The sequence below is a fragment of the Urocampus carinirostris genome, chromosome 1, assembly GCF_059441175.1.
Source record: "Urocampus carinirostris isolate Australia breed hairy pipefish chromosome 1, RoL_Ucar_1.0, whole genome shotgun sequence".
In the NCBI taxonomy this organism is placed as follows: domain Eukaryota; kingdom Metazoa; phylum Chordata; class Actinopteri; order Syngnathiformes; family Syngnathidae; genus Urocampus; species Urocampus carinirostris.
The window spans coordinates 55,408,477-55,423,628 of NC_142349.1; the positions used below are offsets into that span (position 1 = coordinate 55,408,477).

Sequence of the window (15,152 nt, forward strand, 5' to 3'; positions counted from 1 at the left end):
ATCATACCTGTCAACCTGTACGTTTTTGCCGTACAAAGTACGTTTATTATTTTAAGATGTGTATGACCTACAAGGAAATCTGTACGGAAAAACGCAAATTTGTCAATTATGGCTACCATCCGGTATACACCGACTATCACGAAACGGCAAATCAGCCAAGTCAAATGAGTTCGAGTTGTGTAGTGAAAGGAAGTCCGTCTCTTTTTAGAGAACCGGCTTTCTCGGCCTAACTCATTAAAGAGATCCGGCTCTCAAACGGCTCACTTGCTTTGACGCATTATATTACGAATTATGATGTTGTATAAAAAAGTTAAGAAAAAAAAGGAAGTATAAAAGGAGAAAATGAAAAAAGACAGGTCTGTGGTGATCCCTTTAATCAGTATGTAATATACAATATACAACAATAATTTAATGCAGAAAATCAATTAATAATTTGAACAAGAAAATGCATTATTCTACGGTGAACGTCCAAGCTACTTTTTTTTATAATAAAAATCATTCATGTCGAGCAACTCAGTATCTCACAACAAAATGTTAATTAACAATATATAAGGAAACACATGTACAATATAACATGTTAAACTACATAAATAAACATGTTTGAAAAAAAACATAAAATAAGAGAATGGGATTGAAGGATAAAGAGTAATAGCGAAAGGCACATCCAGAGATACACATATAAAAATAGATGGGAAAATGAATAGAAAGATAAAGAGAATGAAGATAGAGAAATAGAAAAGAACAGAGAAATAGAGAGAGAGGGAGAAGGGCATAATAAAAAGATAGAGAGATGAGATAGAAAATAGAGATACAGCAAAATAAAGATAGATTGATATAGATGACTCAAGGGATGAAAGAAACATAGGGAGAGAGATAAATAGTGATATAAATAGAGCCAGAGATAAATATTGAGCAAGAGCAATGAAAGGGGAATATGCCAAGAAACAGAAATCGATAAATAAAATGATAGAAGTAATGATAAAGAGAGATATATCAAGGGATCCATAGAGAGAGAAAATGGACAAATATAAATAGACCAATAGAGATAGTTAAAGAGAGGGAAAATATAGGGGATTGGGATGGATAGAGATGATATAGAGAAATAGACATAGAAAGAGATAGAGAGATCAACAGAGATGAATGGAGAAAGAGTGAAATATGTGAAAGAAAAGGATCGAGAGAGAGGGATAGAGCAATATAAGGAGATGGGTAAGGGGCCGGTCACACAGACATTTGCGGCTGAATCACGGCCAGAAATTTCTGCCTTTGGGGCGGACGCTATTGGACGAATTGAGATCGCCATTTAGACGAGATACAGCAGTGCTTAACACGAGGTCAGAAATTCGCGCGTGGGTGGCAGCGCGAAATTATTTTGCGCTGCTCAATTCTTCGGAGCGCGGGTACACAGCCTTTCACGAGTGTATCAAGGCTGAACCACGGCCAGAATTTTCTGGCCGTGAAGCAGATGCTGTTGGGCGCAGTAGGACGTTTTGAGACCGCTATATAGACGAGATACAGCAGTGCTTTACTCGCGGTCGGATATTCACACGTGGTTGGCCGCACTCAAAACTTTTGAGCTGCTCAAAAGTTTGAGCACGTGTTAAACCGCGTGCCGCACACGTGGTCAACACGAGGTAATGACGCGGAAATGACGTGCTATGGTCGCGGCCAGGGCGCGGTTACACATGGGTAGGACGGGAAATTTCAGCAGGTAATAGTGGGTGGAGCATGGTAATAGCATGTTCTGCGCCTGTATGGTGGTGTTATTACGTGAAATTAGCGTGTTACGCGTGTGACAGTCTTTCGCCTTTCTCTGCGTATATACAGCGCGATTTGCCGAGCACAAGCACACGTCAGTTGTGCTGGAGACGTCAAGGGGGTGAACATGGATCCCCGTCAGCGTAGTGACCTCGTCTTAATCCATTTTTATTTCTTGACATTTCTTTTCAAGATAATAAAATAAAAATGATGACATAGCTTGAAATCTTGATCTTCACGGGACTGTGTCTTGAGCGGTTATGATTTCTACAGCCCGGTGCATCCCTGCCGAGATTTGCATACCCTCGCTACTAAAACCACTTTTACCTCGTTTTATCTCACTTTTAGGGAATGTAATGGCGAACATATAACCAAAACCACTTCGTCTTGCATTTATTGGGAATTTAATACAACTTAAACCATTCCGTCTTTGTTTTTGTTGTGAACGTAATCGAACGCAACACCCCCACCCACCCACCGCCTCGCGTGAACGCGCATTCTGCTGCGCTTCCAACAAAAGCGATCGTATTCTATATAAAACGCTTATTAAAACAATAAAGTGAGCTAATTATAACAATTGGGAGATCCTAGTCTATATAACGCGTTTATATTAACAATAAAGTGCGATCGTATTCTACAAAATGCGTTTGTTAACGCGGATGACAACAAAAGCGATCACAGCAGAATGTGCGTTCACGCGAGGGGGTGGGGGGTTGGTTGTGTTGCGTAGGAGTCGGATTTGGGCACAACACCGGCTCGGGAGCTTTTATACCCGTGGTCCACACGAGAAAATGACGCAGAAATGACGCGATGAGGAAGCGGAACAGTCGCCGGCGTCTTTTTTGCAGCCATACACCGATGAACAGCGGGGTGGCCAATTTTGCGCATTTTCCATCGCGGGCAACCACGGGCGAAAAAAAATCGCAAAATTTTGGCCGTGATTCAGCCGCAGATGTCTGTGTGACCGGCCCCTAAATATTGAGCAAGTTTAATGGAGCGAGATAACTAAAAATAGAGAAAATAGTGTGGGACTGAGGTAGAGAGGGAGGTAGAGAGAGAGAGGTAGAGAGAGAGAGAGAGAGAGAGAGAGAGGTAGAGAGAAAGAGAGAGGGGGATAGAGAGAGAGGGAGGTAGAGGTAGAGAGAGGGAGGTAGAGGTAGAGAGAGGGAGAGAGAGAGGGGGGATAGAGAGAGGGAGGTAGAGAGAGAGAGGGAGGTAGAGAGAGAGAGGGAGGTAGAGAGAGAGAGGGAGGTAGAGAGAGGTATAGAGGTAGCGAGAGGTAGAGAGAGAGAGAGAGAGAGAGAGAGAACCTTTAGGAGAAAATGATATAGAGAGGAATAAAGCGAAACAGAGAGAAATATAGCTGAGATAGGTAATCATTAAGTGACATACGGGAAGATCGAAAGTGATTGAGAGAAGGACAGAGAGATGACTAAATGGAGAGAGATTAATAAAGAGACAAATAGAGGTGAAAGAGAGAAATCATTCAAGAGACAGACGGAGACACAAAGACAAATTGAGCGAGCGAGCGAGACAAGGTGATAAATAGAAAGAGAGAAAAAGAAATCAAGAGAGATCTATAAACATTGACAAAGATAAATAGAGAAATAGAAAAGTGAGAGGATAATAAGAAGACAATCTTTTCAGGAGTGAAAGCAAAACGCTTTCCATTTTCAAGCGAGAGTGAAGGCAACCGAACCGCAACGTCTAAACGGCTTCGTTTCATGCTTGCCTCGCTTTCGGTGAACCCCCCCCCCATTGTCGCCTTGAATTTCAAAGCCCACCCACATGTCCCGTTTTTCCAAGCGCGGGCGTCAAAATACTGCTTTGGTGGCATCCTCTGGGTCGGGAAGGTGGCATACGAAGAAATAGAGGAAGAAATAGATGAGTTTATCGTTGGGATGCCAATAGTTATGAGCAAAACTAAAAAGACATTTCTTATTCCACTGTTTTCCAATTACTAGTAACATGCTAATAGTAGAATTGTTTTCACTATGATAGCCTTTTTCAATTTTTAAATACCGTACTTTCCGCACCATAGGGCGCACCGGGTTATAGGGCGCAACCCCCAAAATTAGTTTTTGGTCCTATACTTTCCATACATAAGGCGCACCGGATCATAAGGCGCTACAATGGGAACGTCGACAAAACAGTCAGATAGTTCAGTCAAACTTATTACCGCCTTAACATTCCCAAAGCTTGCAAAGAAGCTAATTCGTTCCAAATATCATTCGGAAGGTTAAAGTCTTGGGATTCAAGAAATGCCAAACATATCTTAGTTTCCATTTTATTTTTTGCTGGCAACTGTGTGGACAGCAAAGTAAGAATTTATTGTGCAGGGAAACAGGGTTCTTTACTGTGCATGTGACAATAAATACTTTGAATTGAATTTAGTTTAAAAATAGACTCATCACAGAAACATCAAGATCGTTCTAAAACAAGATACCGGGAAAATATAAAGCCGCATAGCTCACCTAAGTTCTCTTGCAGCCATCACGTTCAATAATGATACATAACCATGGTCTTCTTACAACCGTGAGTGTAGTAAATCCAGGAGAGTAAAATATTTACAAATACAGAATAGTAAAAAATGTTTTCTCTATGCCGTAGTGCAACCCAACGTGTGATTCACATTCATTTTTTTCGGCCAATTGCAGGCTTTGTTTTGCCCCTTTTGCCTATGCGAGCCTGTAAATGATAAAAGGGATCCGCCCCCTTTACCTCCGAATAACGTTAGGAAATTAAATGCCGGTATATAAATCCCAGCATACACCGCGGACTACTTCGCCTTCGGGGGAAAATCTAGTCGGCGGCTGCTTGCCTTAATTGCAAGACTTTGCGACTTAATATTGATCCATATATAAGGCGCACTGTATTATAAGGCGCATGATCAGCTTTTGAAAAAAATAAAGGCTTTGAGGTGCGCCTTATAGTGCGGAAAATACGGTACGCTGCTTTACAATTGTGTCAATAAAGTTTTGCTATTAGTATGCTAACTGTCCGCATGGATTTTTGTATTTTTAAGGATAATAATAAGTGATGACATTGCTAGTTAGTAATATAAACGTTAGCTTTGATGTGTTAGTTCATATTTATCTCTTATTTCTGCACTATTATATTAAAGGGACAGTGTGAAATATTTAGTGCCTCCTAATGGTACAAGGAAACCTTTATTCAGTAAAAAAATAAACATTAATTTGAACAATAAGCAAAAATATATAAATTACCATGCCAATGTTAATTTGTATAAATATTCATAGGTGGAGAGATTTTGGTGAAATACATATCTAGCAGTTGCTGCCATTTTTGTTTGACATCTTGCTGCTACACCATGCTCTGTATCATTGGTTTTCCTTTAGTCAATTCAGTGCCTTATAGCGGTCAAATATTACTCAATGTACCTTTAAATATGAAAATATGCTAACTGTTAGCATTGATGAATTTTGATGGATGATAATCATGTACAACAGGATGAAATTAGTTGAAATTAACTGTTAGCATTAATTGTTGAGTTTTGAAGGGTAATTATCGTGTACAATCGATTCTTAACGTGATGAAATTATTTGTGTTGGCCTGGAGAGGGATGAGTGGCACCAGGCTGGACTGCCAAAGACACACCACAGGAAATGGTGCCCTTACAACCCGTGTGGTTAAGGGAGCCAACAAACCAACCAACAATACGGGCATGATAAGTTTTAATATTGGACGAATGCAAAGGAGATTTCTTTGGATGCCAGTTCCTTATTTCGACTGGTATTAAGCACTGTAGTTATTTGTCTTGACTATCACATAATTGTCTCCATCGGCCAATCATGTTGCTGTTCATTGATATCCACACCCAATAGGGGCTGATCTGTTTTTTGTAACCGTGGAGATTTAAGAGGGGGGCTCAGATGAGGATGAAGGAATGGGAAATGGAATTCTCTTATCTGAAGGCTTCCCTCCCATCCCTCCTTGCGATTTGAAAATCCATTAATGTCTTCTCTCCTTATCTTGAGTGTCTACTAAAGATTAAACTTAATAGGGCGCTAGTTTTTATTTTTGAAGGATAATATCAAATATTAAAACTCAATGCTAACTGTTAGCATTGATGATTTTTATGGGCCAAACCAGTGGTGAAATGACAATTTTTATTACACTGCTTAACATAACCACTAGCATGCTTATGTTTTTTTTCAACCCATTTTTCATTAGCATGCTTGCGCTCATGGAGTTTTTACTATTAGTATGCTAACTTGGAGTGTAAATTTCTATCGGCCGAACCAGTTACAAATTTTTTTTTCATAACATTGTTTTACAATTTCAATCAAAATTGGTAGCGCTAATGGCATTTTGCAATGAAAATGCTAACTATTAGCATTGATTGTCGAGGGTCAAAATTACATTTTTTATTGCTATTAGGACGCTTGTAGTAACCCAGTTTTGCTAATAGCATGCTAACTTTTAGCACCCGTTTTTCTGGGCCAAAATTACATATTTACGGTTTTGATATTAGCATGCTGTTAACACAGATGATAGTTGTGCACTATCAAAGGTGATGACATCAATAATATAAGCGGTAGTTCTTATTTTTGAATGACTATATGAAATAGGAAAACATGCTAACTGTTAGCCTTAATTGATTTATTTTGATGGCTAAGAATCGTGCACAATGACAAGTGACACTGTATGTTTTCCTGACTTAGCCCCTGAAGATGCACTGCGGGACGTGCGCTTTGGTGACCAGCTCGGGCCACCTGATCGGCAGCGGGCGTGGCCGCGAAATCGACAGCGCCGAATGCGTCCTGCGCATGAACGACGCACCGGCGGCTAGCGTTTACGCTAATGACGTAGGGCGTCGTACGTCGCTACGCGTGGTAGCGCACTCTAGCATGCAGCGCGTCATGAGGAGCCGTCGGCAGCTGCTGGACGGCAGCCAGGACGCCGTTTTCGTCTTTTGGGGGCCGAGCGGCTACATGCGGCGTGACGGGAAAGGCCTGGTCTACAACAACCTACGACTCATGAGCCAGGCGCTGCCTTCGCTCAAAGTTTATATCATCTCCTGGCAGAAGATGCTGCAGTTTGACGAGCTCTTCAAGAGGGAAACCGGCAAGGACAGGTAACCCTAACCTTTAACCCTACCTAAAAAGCTGACTCCAACCCTCTAACACTTTCTAACCCTAACTGCTGAACTCTAACCAACTAACCTTAACCCAAACCTCCTGAACCCTAACCCTTAACCTTCCCTAACCCCTAACCCTAACCTACTACCTAAAACCTCCTAACCCTTAACCCTACCTAACCCAACCCACTAACCAAATAACTTTAACTCAAACCTTCTAACCCTACCCAAACCCTAACCATTATCCCTACCTAACCTTTAATCCTATTAAACCCTAACCCCCGAACCAATAGCCCCAACGTTTAACCCTACCCAACACTAACCTGCTGGACAAATAACCCTAACCCAAAACCTGCCAACCATAACCATTATCACTACCTAACCTTTAATCCTACCTAACCCTAACCCCCGAACCAATAGCCCCAACCATTAACCCTACCCAACACTAACCTACTGGACAAATAACCCTAACCCAAACCTGCTGACCATAACCCTTATCCCTGCCTAACCTTACCAAACCCTAACCCCCTAATCCTAATTCCTTAACCATAACTCAAAAACGCTACCCTCCAACACACTAACCTTACCCATAACCCCTTAACATTTAACCGTGCTTAACCCCCTAAGCAAATAACCGTAACCTTAACCAATTCCTTTCACCAAAGACCATAACCCACTAAACCTTAAAACCAAGCCAACCCCCTTACTTTAATCATTATCCCCTTATCCTTAACCTTACCTAACCCAAACTCCCTAAACGTATTTAACGTGAACCCCCCTAACCAACAGGGTTGGGTAGGGTTACTTTAACTGGATTACTTTTGGATTACTATTGGATTACTCCAATACCAAATATGCTAATAAAAGACAAAAGAAACTAAATATGAATAAAATTACTAAATTTTGTGCAGGCTTGGGGAATAACGGAATACATGGAACGGCAAAAATGATGTTGGCAAGCTGTTTGGATTTATTTTCATTTTGTTTCTGTCGCATTTTATGTTAGTTTTTAGATCAAAAAGAGATCAAAGCCAGGAGAGAAAGCTTACCATGTGTTGTGAGTCATAATTGTATTCATATTTAGTTTCTTTTGTCTTTTATTGGCATATTTGGTATTGGAGTCATCCAAAAGTAATTGAAAGTAATCAAGTTAAAGTAACCCTACCCAACCCTGCTAACCAACTAACCTTAATCTAAACCCCCAAACCCTAACCATAACGCTTAATTGTAAACAACTGCAACCCACTAACCCATATTCCCTTTACGTCAATGTCGTACTGTGGGGAAAAATGCAGTATTCCACATCGTAAAGCGAAAATATCATAAGACGGGGGAGCCCATACCCGTCAACCTGGTACGTTTTTGCCGTACAAAGTACGTTTATTATGCATTTTAAGACGTGTACGACGTACAAGGAAATCTGTACGGAAAAATTTGTCAATGATGGGTACCATCCGGTATACACCGACTATCACGAACGGCAAATCAATCAAGTCAAACGAGTTCGCCGCGGTAGCCTCTATCTCGGTATCAAGCGGTCTGATGCTACTGTGCGCATGCGTCTGTCGCCTGGGGATTTGCCATCAATCATTATTCCGAAGGAAAAAAAAAATGATGTAAGATTATTTTGTATTTTGTAAGGGAAAATACGACAGTTTTTACGGGCATGGAGCCGTGGAGCTTGACAGGTATGGGAGCCTCTTTTAGGCGGTTTACTCTATTTCTCCTTTTATACCAACAATTTTGACAAAAGTTACCAAATATATATTTCAAAGATTCATGTTATTGGTTACTATCATTATGTTTTCTGCTGATAATGAATCTGTGTTTCTTTTTGGTTGTGTGTAGTTTAAACAGAAGCTCCGGATAACCCTGAATTACATTGAAAATTCAAAATGTCTCTTCAGGCAACTGGCGACGGGCTCAACAAGCTTGCACAGATTGATTTTAATCATTTGTGCGTGTTTTTTGTCAGCCCTGCTGTTTTAAAGTTAAGGTCATTAACACAGTACGAGAGGGAGGGCGGGATGGCGGATCCTTCTATTTTAACAACGGAAGCAGAGCAGAAAACAGATGGCTCTCGGGGTGCTTTTGACACCCTGATTAAGCGTCTTCTGGAGACAAAATGAAATGTTACTTAGGGGGGTTCAATGGGGAATAACAGATGCAATAATTAAGCAGAGGAAGAGGGAAAATCCATCTTCAGGAATTCAGGAAAAAGGGGAGGGGTTCAAAATAGAATTAGAATGTTCAAGTAATCAAGAATAATGCTTTGTATTGTGAGGTTTAATTGTGAAGTTAAATCGCTCTTGTCTCAAATGGTAAATGGTCTGCATTTATATAGCGCTTTTCAAGTCAATGAAGACCTCCCAAAGCGCTTTACAATGTGCTTCACACCTACCCATTCACACACACACACACACACTCACACACCAATATTTTGATATTATTCTTGTATCAGCAGATAAGAGTCTACAATCCAGTACATCGGCAATACGTGAGAAGATAACGATATTGCTATTTGAAAAAGACATAACTCATTTTCAAAATGATTGTAAACATTACATTCATGCAAGAAACTTTAAAATAGCAGTAATAAATATGCAGACATCTACTCATACGATTTATATTAATTTTTTTAATTTATAAATAGATCATTTCGTTAAATTGGTTTTGAAACACTCAGAATTAAACAGTAAGAAGTGTTTTTTAGTTTCATTATATTTGATGAGTAAATGGTCTGCATTTATATAGCGCTTCTCAAGTCAATGAAGACCTCCCAAAGTGCTCTACAGTGTACTTCACACATTACCCATTCACACACACACTCACACACCGATAGCAGCCATGCAAGGCTGCCAACCTGCTTGTTGGGGCATTAGGGATTCAGTGTCTTGCCCAAGGACACTTCGACAAATAACACGGAGGAGCCGGGAATCGAATCTGCGACCTCTTGATCCCAAGACGAGCGCTCTACCTCCTGAGCTAATGCCGCCCCAAATCAATTCAAATCAATAATTTTTGATATGGTTTTCAGTGCCATTAACAACAGTATACGTCAAAGGTTAAATTTCGTGTCACTGACTACTCTGGACGTCAATTTTGATTTTAAATCCTGTGCTATTGACGACCATAGATGACTAAGACTGAAGTTATTGGTAATACCATTGACAACCATAGAAGACAAAAGTGGAATCTTAATTTCAGTGCCGTTGGCGATGAGAGTTTTGTTTTAGTTTTCTACAGAAGTTTGATTTTCTTTTCCGTGCAATTGACGATGAAGAAGGATAGTGGATTCTGATCTTGTCCTTCGCGTGTTCATTGAATTTTGGGTGAAGTTTGGTAAATTAAGAAGCTGGAGATGAACTACTTCTCAAGAAGTTTTTGCTGGCAGAAAATATTCTCGAGACCACCGCAATACAAGTCTTCAATCGGACAATCAGTAGTTTCTTTATGACATTTTGAAACAAGATTTTTGTACCGTTTTTGAGGCGTTTTATAGGTCAACAGGAAACCGCAACGCCCTGTTTTCTGCTTACCATCTATTGCACATTTTTGTGCCAATTCTCAGTTTCCGTTCTTTTTATTTTTTAGAGGCGTCGTATAGGTCAACAAGAAACCGCAACGCCAGTTCTCTGCTTGCCATCTATTGCACATTTTTGTGCCAAATCTCAGTTTCCGTTCATTTTTATTTTTTAGAGGCGCCATATTGGTCAACAAGAAACCGCAACATCAGTTCTCTGCTTGCCATCTATTGCACATTTTTGTGCCAATTCTCAGTTTCCGTTCTTTTTATTTTTTAGAGGCGTCGTATAGGTCAACAAGAAACCGCAACATCAGTTCTCTGCTTGCCATCTATTGCACATTTTTGTGCCAATTCTCAGTTTCCGTTCGTTTTTAATTTTTCGAGGCGTTGTATAGGTCAACAGGAAACCGCAACGCCCTGTTTTCTAATTGCCATCTGTTCTCGTGGTTTCTTGACACCAGGCTGAACTTTGTTCTTTCGCTTAAAGTTCCTGAAATGAGTTTGAACTTGTAGTCTGCATTGAAAATATCCAATTATAATGATATACTTCATGTACAATAGGAGTACAAGGACTATATTAGTTGATTTTATTTTCAACGCCATTGACGGCGATACATGTCAAAGGTTGATTTTCATTTCAGTGCTATTGAAAGCGATACAATTTGATTTGATTTTCACTTACTTTTCCAACTATAGACAACCATGGTTAAATTCCATTGGCCATTGTAAACATCAACGTTTGATTCTAATTTCAGTGACATTGATGGCTTTGAACGTCAAAGGTTAATTTTATTTTCCCGACGACAAAAAAAAACGTTGATTTCCGCGCCATTGACGATTTGTAACATCAAAAGTTAATTTTAATTTCCGGGCCATTAATGACTATGGATGTCAGAGGTTACATATTAGTTTTAGTGCTATTCACGACTACAGACGTAAAATGTTGATTTGACTAGTGTGCCATTGACAATTATGGAAGTCAATGTTGATTTTATTTTTGATTATTTTATTTTCAAAGCCATGGACAACGATAGGTGTTCAAGATTGATTTTCACTTCCTGCCATTGACGACTATGGACGTCCGAGGTTTTTTCTATTCTCATTGCCAGTGGGGACTATAAACGTTACATGTTAATTTTATTTTCAGTGCCATCGACGACTACAGACATCAAAGATTGGTTTTATTTAAACTGCCATTGATGACGATAGGCGTCGAAGGTCGATTTTTAGATTCAGTGCCATTGATGATTTTAGACGTTAAAGGTTGACTTTATTTTTAGTGCCAATGACAACTATAAACGCCAAATGTTGTTTTGTTCCGTTTTCCTTCCATTGATGACTTGAGACAACTAAAGTTTATTTTAATTTCCATGCCATTGAGGACTATAGAAGTAAAACTTTTAGTATTGCTGCCATTGACGACTATATATGTCAAAGGCTGCTTTTAATTTCAGGGCCATTGATGACTTTAGGCATCAAAGGATACATTTTAATTTCTGTGCCATTGATGACCATTCACGCCGAAGCTTGATTCGATTTCATGTGTTTTTCATGTGTTATTGATGACTATGGACGTCAAAGGTTACATTTTATTACAGTAAAAAGTTGATTTTAAGCTTCATGCCATTGACGACTATAGACGTCAAATATTTCCGTGCCATAGAAGAATACATTTGTGAATTTTTGTTTTCGGTGCCATTGAGAACGTTAGACGTCAAAGGGTTCATTAATTTCATTTAGGTGCCATTGACGACAATGGTTGCAAATATTGATTTTAATTCCTATGCCATAGTTGTCTATAGATGTCAAAGGTTAATTTATGCTTCAGTGCCATTGATGACTATGGACATCAATGGTTACATTTCATTTCAATGCCATTGACGATTATGAAATTTAACTTTTAAGACTTAGACGTTGTGAATTAAATATTAAAATGTATCGTTTACCAAATTGTTCGAATTAGTTATCTGACTCCATTAACATTCACCCAACAATGCACGCTCGTTTCTTGATGGAAAAGATGGACATGAATAGCCGACATTTTCACACGGGGGCAGATTTAATTTCTTTAACAATTTAACTAAGTGTACGCCATCGAAAATGGCCGAATTAATCGAATTAGTGTCTGGGAGTCTCTGGCAAGCCTTTTCTGAAATCTTCCAGCCTTTCTCCTCTCGGCCCACACCTCTCCGCAATATGGTGTGCCGACTCCTCCCATGGGCGTGCCACTGAAGCCCCCCGGGCTCCACCACCTCAGAGAAGAGCGCCGCAATGTCTGGAATTAACCAAAACAACACCGAGCGTTTCTACGTCATCAGAAACTTGTTCTCCAAACATCGCCTGCCGTTCTCCGTCAGACTCCTGTTATCAACAGAACTAGACAAAATATTCTGCATTTGGAACAGCGCGACCCGTCATTGAACTATAGCCTACTCTGTGAAAATCTTCATTGCACTCAATAAATGTAACTTGTATTCAATCGTATAAAATCTTTTATAGTGAATTGTATAAAATCCTTCAACATCAAAGATTAATTTGATTGGTTACTATCATTATTTTTTCTGGTGATAATTAATCTGTGTTGCTTTTTGGTTGTGTGAAATTCAACCAGTAGCTCCGCATAACCCTTAATTACATTCGTTTGGCTTGTCTGGACTTAAACTTGTTTTTTGTCGGGGTTTGTTTTTTGTTTGAGTTCCCGTTCAATAGGGAGCAAACCGCCATTTTTTGGATTCAACACAAAAACAAGCCTGCTCGAATTTCAAACACATGTAGCAAGGAAAATAAATAAATAAAATGAATTGTGAGCTCGCTGGAAGAAATAGCGAGCAAACATGACGGGACGGCGGGATAAATATTTGTGTTTGTCCAGCGGCGCTTTGTTTGCCCCGTCCGGCATAAACACACCTCAAAGAGATGAAAGGGAAAAAAATGTTTTACACGTCAGCGCGCCGACAGCTTTCGGTTTGTAAACAAGGCGGATAATTTACTTGTCAATGGAACCTAACGAGGCTTTTCATGCCCCATCAAAGAGACACAAGTGTTTTTGTGGGCTTCTGAGGTTTGGTGGTGAACAGGGCGCTTTCTTTTACAGATATCAAAGAGACGTCGGAGTTGGCACTGTTTTGGGAGGGGGACAGGTAACCTCAAATGACACGTTTTTTTTAGTCGGAAAAAAAAATGCTTAAAAAAATATGAACCCAGCGCAATGCACGTCGACAAGAGAGATAAGTCTGCCTCAAAGACGCAACAGTCATCTGTGAAACTCATAACCGACACATCGCATTCAACCTCACATCGCACATCTTCACATAAAGCAAAGACAAGTTCTTAAAAGTCCCAAAAAATATCAAGCCTACGCAATGCACTTTTCACATTTCAAGAATATGCCTCAAAGACACATAACCCTTCTGTGTAATGAGTCATTTTTTTAAACGGTGAACCTCACATGACACGTTCTTATCAAAAGCAAACTTCTCAAAGTGTCAAAAATAATATTCCTCTCCGCAATGCACCAAATAAAATTCCAAGTTTTCCTCAAAGACACCTCAGGCTTCTGTCTCATTGTTTTGTAAACGGTTAATCTCACGTTCTTATACAAAGCAATGTTCTCAAAGTGCCATAAACTCTCTTTTAAATTTGTAAGAGTTTGCATCAAAGACATGTCTGTCTTCTGTGTATCTTACATTATTTAATATTTTATCCCAAATGGCATTTTAAACTTGTGATTAAAGCCAAGAAACATTCTAAAATCTGTTTTCATTTTTATCTGCCATCACCGCCCCTCTCTGCATCAACCCTCTACTCCACTGTACCAGCTCAAGTTGCACCGCACCAAATGTAGATCACATTTTACTTTTTCTTTACACACACATATATAAACACACATTTACTGTATACTATTTGGTGTTGGGAATTAAACTATTAAAAATGAAGCGTTGACCAAATTATTCCATTTAGTTATCTGACTCCATTAACCAAACATAACCTTCATTCACCCAACAATGAATGCTCTTTTCTTTTCGGGAAAATATGGGCAAGATACCGGCAATTCCACACGGGGGCAGATTTATTTTCTTAAAGTATTTGACTAAGTGAATTTCATCGAATTAGCTGAATGATTGTCGAATTAGTCTTCGTCGAGCCTCCCTCTCGATAGTCCCTCGCAATCGATCTCCTTCTGAACTTCTTCTGCCCACGTCTTTTCACAAGCCTGCGTTTCGGCCACCCCCATGGGCGGGCCAGGAACGCCCCACGTGGCAGACTCCCCGCGTGGCCTCCACCTAGGGTCCTCGATGTCTGGACCGGTGCGTCACAAAGGCCCCTCTTGCGCCGGGAAGTGCTGATTATGGACGTGCTGATTATCAAATCAGGGCCTGGCCTTCTCCGTCAGCATCCTGTTATCAACAGAACTAAACAAAACATTCGCATTCGGAATGGCGCAACCTGTCATTGACCATAAGCCTTTTCTGTGAAAAATCTTCATTGCATTTAATGAATGTAACTTGTGTAAAATTGTATAAAATCCCTTATAGTCAAATATATAAAATTCATTTGGTATTTTGATGTTTTTTTTCTGGGGTAACGGGGGTTTGGGACATATTACTTAGTTTGCATAGGTTTCTGTTTCCTGCTATATAGCAATTTCAGGTTACAATCTATGCATCAAGGCAGATTAATGTCATATCCAATTGTTCTAATGTCCTTAAAAATCAGTTTTGATTTTAATCTGCCGTCGCCTCCCTCTCTGCATCCACCTGCTACTCC

General features: G+C 39.9%; 1 protein-coding gene across 7 annotated transcripts in view; it reads left to right on the top strand.

Moving 5' to 3' along the window:
* The window catches only part of st6galnac5a (ST6 (alpha-N-acetyl-neuraminyl-2,3-beta-galactosyl-1,3)-N-acetylgalactosaminide alpha-2,6-sialyltransferase 5a), a 63,178-nt gene that overhangs the window by 31,464 nt on the left and 16,562 nt on the right, over window positions 1-15,152 (top strand). For all 7 annotated transcript variants that reach the window (XM_088345877.1, XM_088345826.1, XM_088345843.1 and 4 more), the window contains exon 3: window positions 6,444-6,856. In XM_088345877.1, coding sequence (XP_088202003.1) covers window positions 6,444-6,856 — 413 coding nt within the window. The remainder of the gene's footprint in view (window positions 1-6,443; window positions 6,857-15,152) is intronic.